Source organism: Triturus cristatus, chromosome 7, assembly GCF_964204655.1.
Source record: "Triturus cristatus chromosome 7, aTriCri1.1, whole genome shotgun sequence".
In the NCBI taxonomy this organism is placed as follows: Eukaryota; Metazoa; Chordata; class Amphibia; order Caudata; family Salamandridae; genus Triturus; species Triturus cristatus.
The window spans coordinates 12,409,626-12,431,569 of record NC_140590.1 but is presented as its reverse complement, the minus strand read 5'-3'; the positions used below and the strand labels follow the sequence as shown (position 1 = coordinate 12,431,569).

Genomic DNA, 21,944 nt, shown 5'->3' with positions numbered 1-21,944 from the left:
AGATCTCAGGCATATTGAATTTTGGAAGAATAGTGCACAGATGCTCAATGGACGGCCTAAGCATGTGGAGCCTCCCGGAAGATCTGCCTGTGGACAGAGGCAAAGGTGCCGATGCCCAGTCAGTCTGGCCGACCAGTGCTTTGCATTGTTCTTTGTGCTCGAGGGTCGCTTTGCCGTTTTTCCTCTGATTGCCCCTAAATCTTTCAGCGGGGGTGTTGTGCCCCCGTTGGCTGTTCTCCACAACTGTGTAATTGTCATCCGGTCTTACCTACATGACTGGCTGAGTTACTCACTGTAGGAGAGTAGGATCTGCACTCATGTTGCCCCCACTTTTTTTCTGATGTTTACACTGGTTTCTGGCTATAGTCTGGTTGGGTCCCTGCTAATCAGGCCCCAGTCTCACTGATCTCTCTAAACAACTTGGTGTGCATATTAGATGCACTAGTGATTGGATACAGTGGTACCTTAAGAGCCCCTAGTATATGGTACCTTAGATACAAAGGGCATAGGTACTTCACAGGCCTACTAGGGGCTGAAGCATGTATTATGCAACCCCTGGGAAGCACTCACAATCTGACACCACAGGCCTGATACTGCAGCCTGGGTGAGGTCGTGTTAGCACTCCTCACTGAGGTATAGGTTCCCTATATCTCACCTTACACACACATATAAACCTATCAGTCACCCCTAAGGCAGACCCTATCATTCCTGAGGGTAGGGTGCTTGGTTTACAATGTGAGGGGGTGCCTCTGCCTGAGCAGGGCCCCTCTGCAGCTCTCAGAGTCTATTCTCTGTCGCTGTTTGTGGATGCGGTTAAACCATATACTCTTAAGTGTATTATAACCTCGCGTTAAATGCTAACTCTGGGATGGCTGCATCAAAACATGTCGTGTTTGGTGTCAAACTCTTTGGAATCATACCCCCACACCAGTAACTGGTGTGGGAGTATGATCCCACCCTTCTAGAGCGGTAGACATGTACCTACTGTGGAAAAACGGTAGAATCCTGAAAGAGCCCTGGCATCACAAAATGGATGCCACCAGCACAGACATTGGGCTGCCCTCCTGCTGCTGACCGAAACTCACAGTGGAGGAGGCCCAACAATAGGCATCCTGTCACAGGGAGGTGTAACCATCTTTCAGACAGGATTTAGTGTATTGGGGCTGGGTGGGTGCACTCCTAGAGTGCTTCGAAGTCCTGCACTGGGGGAGCAGTAGGCTCCTCTGTGCATATGCCAGCTCAAACCGGTTCAGGGGCTACCTGCCCCTGCTCTGGCACGAAACTGGACTAAGGGAAGTGGGTGTAGCCACCCACTCCCCTGACCCTCCCATAGGAGTGGGCATAGAGCTAGTCCCTCCCTTTCTTTCAGTATAAGTTAGGGAACCCTTGCCATTGCAAACTAGATATCCCTGGACGACGCTCTGAAGAAGGATCCTGGACCTTCGACGTTCCACTACCTCTGGAAGACTGAAGAATCTCCCTTGGAGTCAAGGAGTGATTCCCCTGCTTGGCAAGCACCAAAACCTTGAATCAACAGTCGCAAACTTTCCTGCTCCCGCCGGAGTCCGAAGTCCCTGCAGCCCCGGAAGTGGACATCCTGACTTTTCTAAGGCCATCGTGAGTCCCCAGCGAAGCTGAGGCAAGTGGACCCCACGAGTGACGAGGAACAGCAATACCCGGGTACCGTGCACTATTGTCAAGTGCAATCCCTTCACGATGCTCTACGAACTTGTGCATTGGACCACATGTGGTCCAAGCCTCCAGCAGGATTTCCACTGAAGATCAGAGGCCTACCTCATCCTAAGTGACCGTGGACTCCTGTGAAGTGAATCCTCACGAGGCGTCTTCACGATCCTGTGCCACCTGGCTTGTGGGTCCCCAGAAGACCTTTCTACAGTTCCAAAGGGCTCCCCTGGTTGCTCCAGGCCTGCCCTGACTTACCTTTGCTGGGTGAGTCCCACAGACCTCGCTGGTCTGCACCGCTGACTTTTTCCACTCTTCACGAGACTTGCTGTTACCGAGGCTTGTTGGCTCCAATCCGAGTGATGACACCGCAGTAAGCTGTAGACTTCATGGGACATGCCGAATCCAGCTCCTGGTTGTCGTCGACGCCTCCTGGATCTCGTGGCTGAAGAATCAAGACACCCGTGATCACCTGAAATCACCCGACGACTGTGGGCATCCATCTTCCTGGGCCCAGGTCACTGGCAAGTGACTCTGAACACTGTCTCCTCTACTTTCAGGTCTTCTTTCTTCTGAATCCAGCCTTGGATTCCACTGGACACTTCTTCTGTCTTCACAAGCAGCAAGTCTTCTTTGGCTCTCATTGAAAACAATGCCGCGACCCGATAACAAAAGACACCTATGCACCCGGCTTCCCTGGGTGAGGTAACTCGTGCACTCCGGTGCTCCTGTGTGTGTTGGCTCTAGAACTACTTACCATGTAAGTGACTTGCTTGTAGACTCTCCCGAAGTATCCTAAAACTTTAAAATTCCAACCACAACTTGATCCATTGAAGTCTATTGGGATCCGCAGCTGTGTTCTCACACTGCATGCGTCTCCCGTGGGTCCTTTACTTACCTGCCTTGGGTGGATTAGTGAGGACCCAGCACTTCTGAAGGCCCTAGGCCTTCTCCTTTCTCAAGTCGTTCTTCTTATATCTCTTTTTTAGTATATGGTCTGGTACGCCCCTAGGGCCACAGCCACATAAGTGCTTAATTTGTTGTGAAACATTGATTTTTGCATATTTTCCTGACTTCTAATCTCATAAAGAGATTAGTAGAGTATGTTAGAAATAAATACATATATATTTGATATATTTACCTGTGTGGTGTCCTTTCATTTGGTAATTCAAGAGATTATAAGATAAAACGAGCTGCTTTACATTCCTCTGAGACTTAGCCTGAAGGCTGCTCTCCACAGCTACCACTAGGATAGCTTTCTTTAAAAGGTTGTCTTAAACCTATCTACCATAAGAGTCGAATTGGACTGGTACAAGGTGGCCACCATAACTAGTGACCAGCATATACCAGGCCAACTTCTCACATCAGTGCCCAGGAGAACAAGGAATGTGAGCATGGAGTGCCAGCAGTGGGTTCCTCCAACATCTCGAGATGCCCTGTTGGACTCCTTCAAGATGAGGAGTTAATCTGGGCTCTGTTACTGACTCTGGTGTAGTCATTCTTCCGAAACAGTGTGTGTCTAGCATGTGTAGTCACCTGCTCGGCTTGTTGGCCCAAGATCAGTCCCAAGTTAGATAGACATGGTGGGATCATATCAGGAGGGGTCTTTTATCTTGGCCCTACGTGAAGCCCCCTCAGATACGTGGTCCAGCGTCCCATCACCCTGCGTGATCCTGGTGACTTTAGATTGCCTGCTTCCGGTCCCCTGCTCGGACATTTGTTCCATCATTAATTAGTATCTGTATTTCCATGACCTCACGTTCTGGCCACAGTTTCTAGCAGGTCACAAGACAGCAAGCTCCGGGTTGTCCCCATTCTCTCTCGGACACTGTACATGTGACCATGGATGTCAGAAACCTGAGGGTCCACTCAGACCATGGGGGGAGTTCTTTGAAGAATGACCACCGGTGCAGCTGGAGGGGGCCTGTAGAAACCTGAGGGTCTGCTCAGAGCAAGGGAGGGGGTGTTCTCTTGAGAATGTCGAACAGTGCAGCTGGCAGGAGCCTGTAGAAACCTGAAGGTGCACTCAGAGCAAGGGAGCAGACGTTCTTTCAAGAATGTCAACCGGTGCAGCTAGAGGGAGCCTGTAAAAACCTGAGGGTCCACTCAGAGCAAGGGATGGAGCGTTGTTTGTAGAATGACCACCGGTGCAGCTGGAGGTAGTCTGTAGAAACCTGAGGGTCCACTCAGAGCAAGGAAGGGGGCGTTCTTTGAAGAATGTCCACCGGTGAAGCTGGAGCATGCCTGTAAAAACCTGAGGGTCTGCTCAGAGCAAGGGAGGGGGCGTTCTTTGAAGAATGTCCAACGATGCAGCTGGAGGGAGCCTGTAGAAACCTGTGGCTCCGCTTAGAGCAAGGGAGGGGGTGTTCTCTTAAGAATGGCCACCGGTGCAGCTGGCAGGAGCCTGTAGAAACCTGAGGGCCTGCTCAGACCAAGGGAGGGGGGAGATCTATGAAGAATGACCACCAGTGCAACTGCTCAGAACAAGGGAGGGTTCGTTCCTCAAAGAATGTCCACCGATGCAGCTGGATGGAGCCTGTAGAAACCTGAAGGTCCACTCAGAGCAAGGGACGGGCCGTTCTTTGTAAGAATGTCCACTGGTGCAGCTGAAGGGAGCCTTTTGAAACCTGAGGGTCCACTCAGAGCAAGGGAGTGGACGTTCTTTGAAGAACGTCTACCAATGCAGCTGGCGGGAGCCTGTAGAAACCTGAGGGTCTGCTCAGAGCAAGGGAGGGGGAGTTCTTTGAAGAATGTCCACCGATGCAGCTGGCAGGAGCCTGTAGAAACCTGAGGGTTTGCTCAGAGCAAGGGAGGGGGTGTTCTATGAAGAATGTCCACCGTTGCAGCTCGAGGGAGCCTATAGAAACCTGAGGGTCCACTCAGAGTATGGGATGACTGTCCACTGGTGCAGCTGGACGGAGCCTGTAGAAACCTGAGGGTCACTCAAAGCCAGGGAGGGGGCATTCTTTGAAGAAAGTCCACTGATGCAGCTGGAGGACCCTGTAGAAACCTGAGTATCCACTCAGAGTATGGGAAGAATGTCCACTGATTCAGCTGGAGGGAGCCTGTAGAAACCTGACGTCCACTCAGAGCAAGGGATGGGGGTTCCTTGGAGAATGTCAACTGGTGCAGCAGGATAGAGCCTGTAGAAACCTGAGGGTCCACTCAGGGCAAGGGAGGGGGCGTTCTTTGAAGAATGACCACTGGTGCAGCTGGAGGTAGCCTGTAGAAACTTGAGGGTCCACTCAGAGCAAGGGATGGGGCGTTCTTTGAAGAATATCCACCGGTGAAGCTTGAGGGAGCCTGTAGAAACCTGAGGTTCTGCTCGGAGCAAGGGAAAGGGCGTTCTTTCAAGAATGTCCACTGGTGCAGCTGGAGGGAGCCTATAGAAACCGGAGGGTCCACTCAAAGCAAGGGAGGGGGCGTTCTTTTAAGAATGTCCACCGGTGCAGCTTGCAGGAGCCTGTAGAAAACTGAGGGTGCACTCAGAGCAAGGGAGCAGGCGTTCTTTGAAGAATGTCCACCGGTGCAGCTGGCAGGAGCCTGTAGAAACCTAAGGGTCTGCTCAGAGCAAGGGAGGGATGAGTTCTTTGAAGAAAGTCCACCGGTGCAGCTGGAGGGAGCATGTAGAAACCTGAGGGTGCACTCAGAGCAAGGGAGCAGGCGTTCTTTGAAGAATGTCCACAGGTGCAGATGGAGAAGCCTGTAGAAACCTGAGGGTCCACTCAGATCAAGGGAGGGGGGCGTTATTTTAAGAATGTCCACTGGTGCAGCTTGCAGGAGCCTGTAGAAAACTGAAGGTGCACTCAGAGCAAGGGAGCAGGTGTTCTTTGAAGAATGTCCACCGGTGCAGCTGGCAGGAGCCTGTAGAAACCTAAGGGTCTGCTCAGAGCAAGGGAGGGGGGAATTCTTCAAAGAAAGTTCACCGGTGCAGCTGGAGGTAGCATATAGAAACCTGAGGGTGCACTTAGAGCAAGGGAGCAGGCGTTCTTTGAAGAATGTCCACCGGTGCAGCTGGCAGGAGCCTGTAGAAACCTAAGGGTCTGCTCAGAGCAAGGGAGGGGGGAGTTCTTTGAAGAATGTCCACCGGTGCAGCTGGAGGAGCCTGTAGAAACCTGAGGGTCTGCTCAGAGCAAGGGAGGGGGTGTTCTATGAAGAATGCCCACTGTTGCAGCTGGAGGGACCCTGTAGAAACCTGAGGGTCCGCTCAGCGCAAGGAAGGGGGCATTCTTAGAATAATGACCACCGATGGAGCTGGAGAGAGCCTGTAGACACCTGAGGGTCCACTCAGAGCAAGGGAGGGGGCAGTTATTTAAAGAATGACCACCAGTGCAGCAGGAGGAGCCTGTAGAAAACTGAGGGTCACTCAAAGCCAGGAAGGGGGCGTCCTTTGAAGAATGTCCACTGGTGCAGCTGAAGGGAGCCTGTAGAAACCTGAGGGTCTGCTCAGAGCGAGGGAGCGGGCGTTCTTTGAAGAATGTCCACCAGTGCAGCTGGAGGGAGCCTGTAGCCGTTCTATGGGCTCTCCACTGATTTTCCTGCCTTTTTCAGGACTGGCTTGTTATTCTCTGCACTGACAGTAAAAAGTGATAGTTGCGTATGCCTGTAAGGAAACCTCTCTTTTGGCACGATCACCCTCAAAGATGGTGCACTGGAAGAAGTAGTTCTCTCCTCCACCCTAACAGCCCAGCAGCGGAGGCCCTGCTATCAGTTGTTGAAGCAGTTTGCTGGGCTATTTCTCTGGTATCAGGTCTGACAACTGGGTGCACCCATGACGTGGACACAGAGGACAGCTTGAATTTAAATTCTTGAAAAGGGATTGAGAGTATGAGAGAGATGTTAGTGTGCCCAACCAATGATCCCTCTATCAGTTCATTCAGCCAATGATCCATCTATCAGCTCATTCACCCAATGATCCATCTATCAGCTCATTCGCTCAATGATCCATCTATCAGCTCATTCTCTCAATGATCCATCTATCAGCTCGTTCAGCCAATGATCCATCTATCAGCTCGTTCAGCCAATGATCCATCTATCAGCTCATTCATCCAATGATCCATCTATCAGCTCATTCAGCCAATGATCCATGTATCAGCTCATTCACCCAATGATCTATCTATCAGCTCATTCACCCAATGTTCTATCTATCAGCTCATTCACCCAATGATCCATCTCTCAGCTCATTCACCCAATGATCCATCTATCAGCTCATTCACCCAATGATCCATCTCTCAGCTCATTCAGCCAATGATCCATGTATCAGCTCATTCACCCAATGATCCATCTATCAGCTCATTCAGCCAATGATCCATGTATCAGCTCATTCACCCAATGATCTATCTATCAGCTCATTCACCCAATGATCCATCTATCAGCTCATTCAGCCAATGATCCATCTATCAGCTCATTCAGCCAATGATCCATCTATCAGCTCATTCAGCCAATGATCCATCTGTCAGCTCATTCAGCCAATGATCCATCTATCAGCTCATTCACCCAATGATCCATCTATCAGCTCATTCTCTCAATGATCCATCTATCAGCTCATTCAGCCAATGTTCCATCTATCAGCTCATTCAGCCAATGGTCCATCTATCAGCTCATTCAGCCAATGGTCCATCTCTCAGCTCATTCTGCCAATGATCCATCTCTCAGCTCATTCAGCCAATGATCCATCTCTCAGCTCATTCACCCAATGATCCATCTATCAGCTCATTCACCCAATGATCCATCTATCAGCTCATTCTCTCAATGATCCATCTATCAGCTCATTCAGCCAATGTTCCATCTATCAGCTCATTCAGCCAATGGTCCATCTATCAGCTCATTCTCCCAATGATCCATCTCTCAGCTCATTCAGCCAATGATCCATCTCTCAGCTCATTCAGCCAATGGTCCATCTCTCAGCTCATTCAGCCAATGATCCATCTATCAGCTCATTCACCCAATGATCCATCTATCAGCTCATTCAGCCAATGATCCATGTATCAGCTCATTCACCCAATGATCTATCTATCAGCTCATTCAGCCAATGATCCATCTATCAGCTCATTCAGCCAATGATCCATCTATCAGCTCATTCACCCAATGATCCATCTCTCTGCTCATTCACCCAATGATCCATCTATCAGCTCATTCACCCAATGATCCATCTATCAGCTCATTCACCCAATGATCCATCTATCAGCTCATTCAGCCAAAGATCCATCTATCAGCTCATTCAGCCAATGATCCATCTATCAGCTCATTCAGCCAATGATCCATCTATCAGCTCATTCACCCAATGATCCATCTATCAGCTCATTCGCCCAATGATCCATCTATCAGCTCATTCTCTCAATGATCCATCTATCAGCTCGTTCAGCCAATGATCCATCTATCAGCTCATTCTCTCAATGATCCATCTATCAGCTCGTTCAGCCAATGATCCATCTATCAGCTCATTCATCCAATGATCCATCTATCAGCTCATTCAGCCAATGATCCATGTATCAGCTCATTCACCCAATGATCTATCTATCAGCTCATTCACCCAATGTTCTATCTATCAGCTCATTCACCCAATGATCCATCTCTCAGCTCATTCACCCAATGATCCATCTATCAGCTCATTCACCCAATGATCCATCTATCAGCTCATTCACCCAATGATCCATGTATCAGCTCATTCACCCAATGATCCATCTATCAGCTCATTCAGCCAATGATCCATGTATCAGCTCATTCACCCAATGATCTATCTATCGGCTCATTCACCCAATGATCCATCTATCAGCTCATTCAGCCAATGATCCATCTATCAGCTCATTCACCCAATGATCCATCTATCAGCTCATTCAGCCAATGATCCATCTGTCCGCTCATTCAGCCAATGATCCATCTATCAGCTCATTCACCCAATGATCCATCTATCAGCTCATTCTCTCAATGATCCATCTATCAGCTCATTCAGCCAATGGTCCATCTATCAGCTCATTCTCCCAATGATCCATCTCTCAGCTCATTCAGCCAATGATCCATCTCTCAGCTCATTCAGCCAATGATCCATCTCTCAGCTCATTCACCCAATGATCCATCTATCAGCTCATTCACCCAATGATCCATCTATCAGCTCATTCTCTCAATGATCCATCTATCAGCTCATTCAGCCAATGTTCCATCTATCAGCTCATTCAGCCAATGGTCCATCTATCAGCTCATTCTCCCAATGATCCATCTCTCAGCTCATTCAGCCAATGATCCATCTCTCAGATCATTCAGCCAATGATCCATCTATCAGCTCATTCACCCAATGATCCATCTATCAGCTCATTCAGCCAATGATCCATGTATCAGCTCATTCAGCCAATGTTCCATCTATCAGCTCATTCAGCCAATGGTCCATCTATCAGCTCATTCTCCCAATGATCCATCTCTCAGCTCATTCAGCCAATGGTCCATCTCTCAGCTCATTCAGCCAATGATCCATCTATCAGCTCATTCACCCAATGATCCATCTATCAGCTCATTCAGCCAATGATCCATGTATCAGCTCATTCACCCAATGATCTATCAGCTCATTCAGCCAATGATCCATCTATCAGCTCATTCAGCCAATGATCCATCTATCAGCTCATTCACCCAATGATCCATCTCTCTGCTCATTCACCCAATGATCCATCTATCATCTCATTCACCCAATGATCCATCTATCTATCAGCTCATTCAGCCAATGATCCATCTATCAGCTCATTCAGCCAATGATCCATCTATCAGCTCATTCACCCAATGATCCATCTATCAGCTCATTCAGCCAATGATCCATCTGTCAGCTCTTTCAGCCAATGATCCATCTGTCAGCTCTTTCAGCCAATGATCCATCTATCAGCTCATTCACCCAATGATCCATCTATCAGCTCATTCTCTCAATGATCCATCTATCAGCTCATTCAGCCAATGTTCCATCTATCAGCTCATTCAGCCAATGGTCCATCTATCAGCTCATTCTCCCAATGATCCATCTCTCAGCTCATTCAGCCAATGATCCATCTCTCAGCTCATTCAGCCAATGATCCATCCCTCAGCTCATTCACCCAATGATCCATCTATCAGCTCATTCACCCAATGATCCATCCTTCAGGGAGTGTGTTTACTCCATGACCCAGTCATCAGTTTAATTAACTCAGTGACTGGGTCATCAGCTGGTTCAGTCAGTCTGAGATGCAGCCATCTCTTACCCATCTATTCGTTAATGCATTCAATTACCCATTCATCAGGTTGTTAACTCTTCTGGTGACCCATCCATCAGTTATTTCATTCATTCCATGACCCATCCATCAGTTAGTTCATTCACTCATTGACCCAGCCATCAGTTTTTTTTTTTTAATCTGTGACCCAGCCATCTATTACTCATCTTTTAGTTCATTCATTAAATAACCAACCTGACCAGTTGGTCATTCTTTGATCACCCAGCCAGCAGGTACTTCCTTTACTAGGTGATTCACCCATTAGTTAATGTGTTTAGTTAGTGACCCAGCTTTCAGATTCCCTGCTATCAATGTATCTCCACTGAAGGCTTGCGGACCCCGCTTTCCTGGTAGGGATCTCCTGCGGCGGCCGCCATAAACAAAGGGTGGCGGAGCGGGTGGGGTCACGTACGAGGCATTGCGCGGGTGAGGGTGGAAAATATAATATTAAATAAATAAACATATCTTTTGCCTCTGGTCGCCTCCAGTATTGCGTCTCATTGCGCCGTCTCTCCTCTTCCTACCTGTTCCCAGCAGCCCCTGGGACAGACTCACTGTCCAATCCCTGCGATTGGTCTGAGCGGGCACGAATGACGTCCTGCTCAGACCAGGGAGTCTGTGGGGCTTCTCTAGCCCGGCTGCTCAGTGCAGCTGGGCTGGAGAAAACCCTAGTGCACAAGTGTGTTTTGGTCGTCCTGAAACGGCAGGCCAAACATACATGCGCACTTAGGGAGTGGAGTGCAGTAGCCCTTCTCCTCTTCCATCCTATGCCTCGGTCCGCCCCTCCCAACACCGCTGGCTAAGAGACGGCAAATGTAAAATAACATGACGCAAGAACATTGTTTTTAATTTCCATTTGCTGGCTCTGAGCCAGGCAGTGGGGCGACGCTCCTCCGCCATTGCGGAGGAGCCACCACTGGGGATCTCTGAATGAGGCGGTAGTCTTCCACAGGCAAGGTGGAGGCAATGACTCTTCCACCTGGTGGCTTGGCCGCCTGCCCACCCTACTTGAAATGCCGCAGTCAGTGGAGGGATCATGCGAGTACCTTTGTCTTAGGAAGTCCGTTCCCTCCACGTCTGCACTCCATGCGCTGTCAGTGGTGGCCCGGGTGCTATCACTTTATTATGCCGGTGTGGGGTCAGCTGTTTCCTGTGAGTGGTCGACAGTGGGCGGTGTCTCGCAGCTGCTCTATTGTAAGCAGCGTCAGCGCTTTTTAACAAACAGTCGGGCGATATGACACATCTTTACTTGGTAAGCCTTACCTCAGAGGCTTTGGTCCTCTGATCAATCTTTCCTCGTCGTAGTAAGAGGTGGAATCTAGGAAACCCCACTGTCAGTCTGTCCAATCAGGACCATTAATGGGTAGCCAACTCCCAAGCACAGATTCAGAGAAATAACATTAATCTCAGATAAATGCCTCAAACAGTTCTGTAAAATAAATGAATTATTGTATCAGGCAGTCAGAATTAATAAGAGTGAGGAACATCTTTAGCAATCCTGTCATGCATACTAATCCACAAAGCACAATTCTAAACTGTTAGTAAATTGAATAAAAGAATGCAAAGGATGATTCCCAAGGTAACAGGATGGTTCGATTAGAAATCTCTGGAAGGGACACAGGATTCAAGTTAAAGTCCACTCGGGGAAAGTCCATAAACATAGACAAAAGGAAACGGAGCATTTATCAAAGGATCAGGTCTGGATCCTCTCCAGACAGCTCCAACTAGCCGAGCAGATAAGTTCATTAGCATAAGACATAAGGCGATAGGAAAGTAAGATAGTTCGGCGGCAGGATAGAGTCGAGGAAGTGATGGAACAAGGCAACGGCCAAAGCGCTCAAGAGCATCCGCCAAAGAGTCCTCCGGCGGCCATGACCAAAGAAGAGGCAGGGGACCCCGAACACTGCTCCTAAATCCAGCCATCTTTAGTGCTCCTGTCCGTCAACATGACGTCATTGTCAGTCCACTGTGGAGTGACCCCACGCGGTCACTCTTCCTTTTAGCAGGTCGTTGTCAGTCCACTGTGGAGTGACCCCATGCGGTCACTCTTCCTTTTAGCAGGTCGCTGCCAGTCCACTGTGGAGTGACCCCATGCGATCACTCTTCCTTTTAGCAGGTCGGTGTCAGTCCACTGTGGGGTGACCCCATGCGGTCACTCTTCCTTTTAGCAGGTCGCTGTCAGTCCACTGTGGAGTGACCCCATGCGATCACTCTTCCTTTTAGCAGGTCGCTGTCAGTCCACTGTGGAGTGACCCCATGCGGTCACACTTCCTTTTAGCAGGTCGCTGTCAGTCCACTGTGGAGTGACCCCATGCCGTCACTCTTCCTTTTAGCAGGTTTCTGTCAGTCCACTGTGGGGTGACCCCATGCGGTGCCTCTTCCTTTTAGCAGGTCGGTGTCAGTCCACTGTGGGGTGACCCCATGCGGTCACTCTTCCTTTTAGCAGGTCGGTGTCAGTCCACTGTGGGGTGACCCCATGCGGTGCCTCTTCCTTTTAGCAGGTCGGTGTCAGTCCACTGTGGGGTGACCCCATGCGGTCACTCTTCCTTTTAGCAGGTCGGTGTCAGTCCACTGTGGAGTGACCCCATGCGATCACTCTTCCTTTTAGCAGGTCGCTGTCAGTCCACTGTGGAGTGACCCCATGCGATCACTCTTCCTTTTAGCACGTCGGTGTCAGTCCACTGTGGAGTGACCCCATGCCGTCACTCTTCCTTTTAGCAGGTCGGTGTCAGTCCACTGTGGAGTGACCCCACGCGGTCACTCTTCCTTTAAGCAGATCGGTCACTCTTCCTTTAAGCAGATCGGTGTCAGTCCACTGTGGAGTGACCCCATGCGGTCACTCTTCCTTTTAGTAGGTCGGTGTCAGTCCACTGTGGAGTGACCCCACGCCGTCACTCTTCCTTTTAGCCGGTCGGTGTCAGTCCACTGTGGAGTGACCCCATGCGGTCACTCTTCCTTTTAGTAGGTCGGTGTCAGTCCACTGTGGAGTGACCCCACGCGATCACTCTTCCTTTTAGCAGGTCGGTGTCAGTCCACTGTGGAGTGACCCCATGCGGTCACTCCTCCTTTTAGCAGGTCGGTGTCAGTCCACTGTGGAGTGACCCCATGATGTCACTCTTCCTTTTAGCAGGTTCAGATTTATATTCAAGGAGTTTTTCCCATGCGACTTATGAGGAAAGAGCGCACATTTTATCCTCACAGGTTTCTCAACAAAAAGCTTTAATAGAGTTGTTTTGTCCTTAGACACCGTCAGAAGGTTCGGTTCTGATGGAATCCGACAGAAGAGAATTAAGGAAAAGTGCCCGGTTTGTCCTTCAAAGAATGTGACCTGATCAGAACAATAAGCAACATTTGGAAACAGGTCAAAGTTCAGCGCATCCGGCCATGGAAAGACACAGCCTAAAGAGAAAAGTGAATTCCAGCATCTTTAAAGTCACGTTTCATTTAGTGTAAAACTCCTAACTTATGGTAAAAGGCATTATAAAATCACTCAAGTGTATTATATATAAGCACTCAGTGATTAATTCACATCAATGCGCAAAGGTGATTATGGTCTATTACTACATTTTCAAAATAGCAACATGTGAAATAATTTAAAAAGCAGTTGTTCAAAATCGCTTCTATAAGTATAGAATCTAAATATTACTGGGCATCCATTTAAAAAACTACTAAACTCTAACATATAACATAAAAGTTTTGCACCAATATCTGTTGTCATTCCGCAAGAAATGCAAAGTTTTCATCTTTCCTCTTCGTGACATCTCATATAAGTAATTAGTTATAAAAATGTATCGCAAAATCTCTTCGTTTATGGACTCTACCATTCTCTAACTAACCAAGCACACTTTTACGGTGCTAGATGGTTCAACTTGACCCATTTTCAATCTTATTTTTCGACACACGTGCAAGGTGCACATTTAAATATTGTTGTCGTTTTCGGTGGTGTAGTGTAGTTCCTATATCCCTGATAGGCTCTGCACATTGGAATAACATACACTATAGATTTGACGTAGGACTAAGGTCAGTATGTCTCTATCGAGTGTATTAAACTTAATTACTTGTGTGTGTCAGCTAACTCAGAGGTCACTAGAAACTTCCCAAATATACATGAAGGGATTAGTCTCTGACGACCGCATAAACATGACAGCTTTGTTTCCCTTTAGAATCGGAACAGTCTCAGAACTGTGGAAACAACAGATAACAGTTTCACTCAGTCAATCATGCATGCTTAGTTTCTACAGAGTTGCACAGAAATAGAGAGACGGGCGTTTCAGTAAAAGGGTTTATTGAACAGTCTTATTTCTCATGCGAGAGATATGAATTGCTACAATCGTAAGACAGACTGCAAAGTACAATATGTACGAGGTTATCAGTAATATAAAATAATACTGCAATAGCATGGTTTGTAGCTATGACATATATTAATCAAAATACATACATAAATAACAGGCTAAAATGTGATACTCATCTGATGCTTCTAAATTATTCTATCTCTGTATACCTAACCTAAGTGCAGTACGAGGTTTGAAGTAGGTGCCATTTCTAAAGTATAGCTAGCTATATTTTAGTTTAGCCAAGAGTTGCCAAACATTTCTCTAAGTTCTAGTCAGCTCCATACCTGAGAATGAGAGAGGTTGGAATCTCTTTTATGGACTCGTTAGTCTAACCCCCCGCAAGGGAAGTCAGAGAGCACTGGAGCTGGATTCTCTGCGAGGAGGATGGCAGCGTCAGTTCAGTGCATCAGGCTGGAACTCGATCTCCTTCCGAACTTGCCGTGGCGAACCGCGTAGTCTGGGTTGGATCGAATCCTCCGGGAACCGCAATTTGCCAGGGCAAGTGCTGGTATATTTATATCTTGAAGGTGTCTAGGAATGTCAGTATTGACGTAAAAGTCGGGCAGAGGAACGTCATGAATGAACCCCTAAGGAATAGATGTTCATGCATGCTTAATGAGTTCTTGGAGAAATCAATATTCAAGCTGAGGGAGATTCCTAAAGGCTTACGGGTCTGGTTTCCCAAGAATTCGTTGTGACGTGGATGGACAGATGTAGGTGGCCGTGCCTGTATTTGGTTTGTACGGACAATGTCTAAATAAGGGCCGAATTTCTATGTCCAAATAAGGGCAATGTGAATTGTACCTATATAAAGGCATAAATCAGGAAACCTATATACGGAATCTAAATCTGCACACAACAGTGGTTTTGTCTTAATCAAAAACATCAGTAACTTCAGTCCAACACTTGCATAGAGTGACCTGTCCTTGAATCTCTGACTCTCTTCCAGGCATGCTCAGTACCGTGGTGAACCAGAGGAGCCGAGCTATTCAGAGAGCACATCAGAATCTACGTCAGGTGGGTGGAGTCAATACTGAAAGGAAGTGACATCATCATCATAGTTCCTGTGAATGGCTCGTCCCCAAGGAGCCCTCAGGGGATTGTATAATCATTCATATCTGTGTGCTCTGAGATGATAGTTGTTGTGGGCTCATTGCTTTGATGCTCCTAGACATTCTATTCAGTGATGTCAGTAGCATCGTAAAGGGAGAAGGCTCTTGTCAGAGGGAGTGATAGAACGTCTGTGGAAGTGTACCTGACCCAGACAATAAAGTAGTGTTTATCTTCGTACGAGGGTACCTTTTCACTGCAATATGACGGTGAGCTGTTTGGAGTATAAACTCAAACCAAACTGTATTCCAGATTATCTTGGAACTCACATAAGGGTAACAGTCAACAAATCTGCACGATCGGGAGAATTGATCAAGGGTGACCTGTCTTCAAGTCACTAGTATGCAAAGTACTCATTTTGTAATGCCTGTTCATTGCTGTTAACAATGCGCCTGAGGAAGATGCGAATATTGAAACTGTCCTCGATGCGCACACCACTGTCCCGTGTGACTTGTCCACTAAGACTCCCCCGTGATATTGTGAGCTTGTGTTCTGCTGCACGTGTGGCTGAGAAAGGATGATCTCCAATGTGGGGCATGCGGCATCACATGTTGCACGGGGTCATGCTGCGTGAACCTGCATGGGAGCCATTTTGTATTGGGCAATACGCCGATTACAATGAATGTGTTGTTACTCAAGATCTTGAGGGAATTTACCACAGAACAACTAAAGGTCACAGCAGCGGATCTGTGTAGTATCTTCCTGTTGTGGTTATAATGTTCTCTGTTACCTGGTTCCTAGCTTCTCAGCCAGTGTGAGTGTTCTGTGTGGAATGTTGGTGTGATGGACATGAGTGGAATGCTTGGGTGCCTGGTGTGAGTGTAGACAGATGGGCTGATCAGCAGGGAAGCTGATCCTGGTGGGGCTGCTACCACTGTTCTTGCGGACTTAATAAATATCCTTGAAAGACACTACTCTGCTATGTCTGCTATGTCACAGCTATGCATGGGACCTCACCACTACATTTCGGCGACGATTTGGAGACTTATTCACACACTACCAGTAGACTCAAGGAAGTTAAATATGACATGCCAAGGATGTCTTCAGGTTGGATGGAAGCTACAGAAACTACAAGCGCAGAGAGCACACGGAACGGGTTGTGGTTCACAAATGACCACACAGACAGCGCAAGTACATTTCCTGGAGGAAATGGTCAAAAAGAGACCACAGAGGAAGTGTGGACACAGAAGGGAAAAGATCCACATGAAACAAATGAAACGGAACATCAAGAAACAAGAGAAACTGGAGCAACACGCCTCGCAGCCCCACCAGTGTCCCTCACACCGGACAGCCCCTGTCCACGCGTGTTATGCTCACTTACATCTCACCATCAAGTTCAGCAAAATACAAACTGTTGGTGTCAACCTGAGCATTTCTTACAGCCGCGCTGCCAAGGATTATTTTTCTTCTATGACCACAGTGTTTGTTTTGTTCCATTAACAAGCTTAATGAGTATGGCGTTTAGGAGAGTAGGATCTGCTTCACATGGGTACCCCCACTTTTTGCTGGTGTTTCACTGTTTTTCGACCTTAGTCTGGCTGTGGCCCTGCTAATCAGGACCCCAGCCTAGCTGCTTCCTCACCAAAATGGTTTCCATGTACATTAGGTACATATCTAATTGGATTCTGGAGCGCCTTATAAGCCCCTAGTATATGGTATAATATGTACCTAGGGCATAGGTACCTCAGAGGCCTACCAGGGGCTGAAGCATGTATTATGCCACCCCTGGGAAACACTCCAAAATGGCACCACAGGTCTGCTACTGCAGCCTGGGTACAGGTGTGCTTGCACCCCTTACTGTGGTATAGGCTACCTATATCACTACCATTGCACACACATATAAAACCTATAAGTCACTCCTATGGCAGGCCTTAACAATCCTGAAGGCAGAGTGCTTGGTGTTTATGTGAGAGGGTGCATGAGCAGAGCCCCTCTGCAGCGTTTGGAGTACCTCCTCTGATGCGGTTTGTGGAGCAGCCTGACCATATACTCTTAAGTGCATTATAACCTTGCGGTAAATGCTAACTTTGGGATGGCTGCAGGGAAACATGTTGTGTTTGGTGTCAAACGCTTTGGAATACTACCCCTCCCCCCTGCCAGTTCTGGCAGCGGGGGTGCATTCCACCCTTCTAGAGGGAGAGACATGTTCACACTGGTCTATCCCAGTAGGACTTTCTAAAACCCTGGCATCACAAAATGGATGCCTCTGCCACAGACATGGGTCTGGCCTCCTGCTGCTGACCGAAACTCAGGCAGGGGAGGTCTGGACAATAGGTTTCCTGTCCCAGGGAGGTGTAATCACCTCCCTAGACAGGCAGATGTGTATTAGGGCTGGGCGGGTGCACTCTGTGGTGATTTGAAGTCCTGCACTGGGGGCACACTTGGTGTCCCTGTGCATAATCCAGTTCAAACCGGTTGCAGGGGCTACCTGCCCCTGCTCTGGCGTGAAAATGGACAAAGGAAATGGGTGTAACCACCCCTCTTTCCAAACCCTCCCATAGATGGGTCCCTAGAGTATGTCCAACCCCCAAACTTAGTATAAGTATGGGAACCTAGTCCTTGCGACTTTAGATTACCCTGGACGAAACTCTGCAACATATATCCTGGACCTTCGACGTTCTACTTTGCTTAGAAGACTGAAGAAATCTCCCTTGGGTCAAGGAGTGACTCCCTTGCTTGGCAGGCACCAAAGAAGCAACTGACCGGTCTGCATCGTTGAAGCTCCCGTCGGATGCCGAAGTCTTTGCATCACCAGAGGTGAATTTCCAGACTTCCCCGAGGCTCCACAGCAAAGCTGAGGCCCGTGGCTAATCGTGGGTGACGTGGAATCGTGACCCCTGGACAACGTGAACTTTTGCAGCAACACCATCTTCCTGGTCTTCCTCGAAGTCGTGCTTTGGGCTCCGAGTAGCCCCAGCCTTGTGAACCTCCTGCAACGAAGATTGCTGGCCTCCACTCCACAAGTGGCCCGTGGGCCAGTTTCAAGTGTGACCACCAGAGGCTACTTCGCGATCGCTAGCCCATTGGCTATTAGGTCCCCACGAAGGCAACTCCTCTACTGATTGGGCTTTCCTGGTTGCTCCAGATGTGCCCCTACTTACCCTCGCTGGATGAGTCCCTCAGACCTTGCTGGTCTGCACCGCAGTCCTTTCTCTGATTCCAAGTGACTTGCCGTTGCCAAGCCTTGTTGGGTCCAATCTGGTCGACGACACGGCAGCACTCGACAAACTTCGTGGGACAGCTCGAATTCAGATCCTGGTCATCATCGGCGCCTCCTGGGCCTCGTGGCTGAAGAGTCAAGACACCCATCAACTCACCTGAAGCACCCGACATCTGTGGGCATTGGTCCATCGTGCCCCTGGTCACTGGCAAGTGACCCAGACTCTGTCCCCTCTGATTTCAGGTTCCTTCCATCCTAGATCCATGCTTGGATCGCTTCGGACACTTCTCTTCACGGCAGCAGCACTTCTTTGCCAGCTTCCATTGAAATTGACGACACGACCGACACCAAAAGACACCTATGCACCCGGCTTCCCTGGGTGAAGTAACACGAGTACTCCGGTGCTCCCATGGGTGCTAGCCCTAGAACTTCCTAAGTCCTAATGGTTTCGGTATTGACTCGATTCTAAGTGTCCCTAATCTTTTAAATTTCCAACCGCGACATTGCCCATAGAAGCTAACGGGAACCCGTGGCTATGTTCACACACTGCACACGGCCCGCTTGGGTCCCCTGTGTCATTACCTTAGGTGGTTCCTTGGGGTCCCAGCGATTCTACAGGCTCTAGGCCTTGTGTCTAGTTCAGTCGTGGTTCTTATACCACTTTATTGGTATATGGTTTGGTACGCCCCTAGGGCCCAAACGAGTATTTGTGCTATTACTGTTGATTTCTAACTTGTAAATTAAGTACTTCGAACTCCAGTCTCATAAAGAGACTAGAGGGTGTGTTTTATCTTAAATACATACATTTTGAATATATACCTGGTGTGGTTGTCCTTTCATTTGATAATTCAAGAGGTTATAGACTGGTAAAACAAGCTGCTTTACATTCCTTCAAGACTTAGCCTGAAGGCTGCTCTCCATAGCTACCACTCGGATAGCTTTCAATAAAGGTTGTCTTTAACCTCTTCACCATAAGGGGTTGTTTGGACTGGTATATGGTGCCCACTATAATTAGTGGACAGCTGTTAGAAATGGGGGTCTCTAGTTGGCAATGGCTGGCCACTGTCCAAGTAGGGACCCTTCTTCCTAAGTCAGAGTAAGCAGCCTACACCCTTTGACAACCACTGCTCAATCCTGTGGTAACGTAGCACGAGCAGCTAGGCTTATCTCAGAGGCAGTGTGTGAAGCATTTATGACCATACACAGTAATATAATGAGGAACACTACAAATGGACACCACTCAAGTAGTTATAAAAAATAGGTATATTTATATAGACTTAATCACAAGACCAATAACAGTAAAAATCCACAATACTAGAAAAATAGGGTTACTTAAAAAATGCTGCAAAAATAGTTCAAGGTGCACAAAATGATGTTCAGTTCAATGCAGTGGTCTCTGCGACCCTTTTACTCACAAGGTATCTGAATTCCGTAGCAAAGCAACAAAAATGTCGCTAAGGAGTTGTAGCAATAATTTTCCTCACGCTAACCAGTGATGCGTTGAATCCTTACCGCAAGGGAGGATGATGCGCTGGGTTGCGGGCAGGACAAAGCGACAAACTTCTTCACGCTAAGCCGGTGATGCGATATAATCCTTGCCGCTAAGGGAGGATGATGCACCGAGCCTGTTGCGTGTGCGATCTTGCTGAGATTAAAGAAAATGGCGCTCCGCGAGGGAGCGACGATCCTAATGCGATGAGGGGAAAATGGCGAACGCTCGGCGTCCGCGCTGCGATGAGCTTGATGCGATGATTTGGGGTTAGCAAGCGCTTTGGGGCCCGCTAACAAGCAATGCGACAATCTTCGGGATAGCGGGCGTTTTCAGGCCCACAGACAGGTGCTGCGACGAACTTCAGGATAGCGGGCGTTTTCAGGCCCGCTGACGGATGATGCTATATTCTTCGGGATAGCTGGCGCTCGGCGACAACAGAGCGACGATTTTTCTCATGCTCACCAGCTGCAGCGGCTCGCTAACGGGGGTTAGTGACGATTTTCAGCACTCTTTTCTCAGCAGTAGAACTAGAGGCCCTGGAACTCACAGGAGCCTCACCTGCAGATAGGAATCCTCGCTGGGAGGACACAGGAGGCTTGTGGTGGAGTCTGATGTGCCTGAGACTCCTGCAGGAGGCTAGCTCTCATCTAGCCCTTGGGTGATTGCTGTAGCCACAAAATAAAAGTTCCTTCAAAGTCCTTTTCCTCTTCTTCCAAGTCCAGTAGTAACCACTGCAGGCCAGTCCCAGTAACAGCACACAAGCACAAGGACAGTCCTTCTCCTGCAGATTCCTGTAGTTACACGGACAGAGGTTCTTCTTGTTGTCCAGGAGCAATACAAATTGTAGGGGTTTGGGCACAAATATTTATACCCCCAAAGTCTTTGTTCTTAGGAGTCACAAGTCTCTGAACCCAGCCAGAACCAGTTCTGCCCAGCCCTGGAGCACTTTGTTTACCAGGCTGCATCCTTCCTTTCAGAAAGAGGGGGTCTGCCTTCAGACGCACAGTGGGAGGTGGAGCAAGCATTCACCTTGCCAGGCACAGCCCTATTCAAGTGCAGGAGCTACCCCTCCCCTCACTCCAAGGCAGATCTCTCTATTCAACCCAGGTCTGACTCAGCCTGCCCTGTCCCTCCAAAACCAGACAGCCAATACACATAATAGCAGAGCACACTGGAAGGCTTAGGCAAGAAAGTACCTACACTCTAAAAGTGGTAGTTGCAAACACAGAATATAAAAATAACCTTCACTAAAAGATGTATTTTAATATTCTGAGCTCAGGCATACTAAATTTGTTTTTCTACCATGTTCTGTGGGTCAGTTAGGACTATAGGATGTAATAGCCCAGACCGCCCATTCTGGCCAATGGAGAACAGGTAGCCTTACAGTAGTGAAAAACGAAATTGGGTGCAATTCACTACTAGGACATGCTACACACATCAGAGCATGTCCTACCTTACACATACAATGCACCCTATCATAAGGGTGGCTTACAGGATGCCAAGGGAAGGTTCAGGGGCTGGGAAGAGGGTGCACTTCACAGCCAAGATGGCAGTTCTGGACTGTGCACAGACACTGCAGTGGCAGGTCTGAGACACACTTTACAAGCCAACAAAAACAGGTTAGGAATAATCCTGGAGGAAGGCAAAAAGCTTAGGGATGACCCAGCAAAAAGGGCCATTTCCAACAACAGCATATACCAGGCCAACTTCTCACATTGGTGTGCAGGGTGTGGAATTTCAGCTTGCTATTGTTTTACCAGATAATCTCAATTGAATTGATCAACTGAAAACCACTAAAGGTACCTTAGGTACATATAATATTATAATATCAAGTTTAGTATACAGTAAGTTCTACTGAACTTACAAGTTGTGTGTTAAAGGATAGCACACCCTTTCTACAACTCAAGAGAGTTTAGTAGGCCACACTTGTGTAGGTAGTG

General features: G+C 48.2%; 1 protein-coding gene across 4 annotated transcripts in view; it reads left to right on the top strand.

Annotated features, from left to right (window-relative positions):
* Positions 1-21,944, top strand: part of LOC146808685 (E3 ubiquitin-protein ligase CBL-like) — a 417,764-nt gene that overhangs the window by 370,850 nt on the left and 24,970 nt on the right. For 2 of the 4 annotated variants that reach the window (XM_085615485.1, XM_085615487.1), the window contains one exon: positions 15,192-15,259. The exons of the other annotated variants lie outside the window; for them this stretch is intronic. In XM_085615485.1, coding sequence (XP_085471611.1) covers positions 15,192-15,259 — 68 coding nt within the window. The remainder of the gene's footprint in view (positions 1-15,191; positions 15,260-21,944) is intronic. 4 annotated transcript variants of the gene reach the window in all.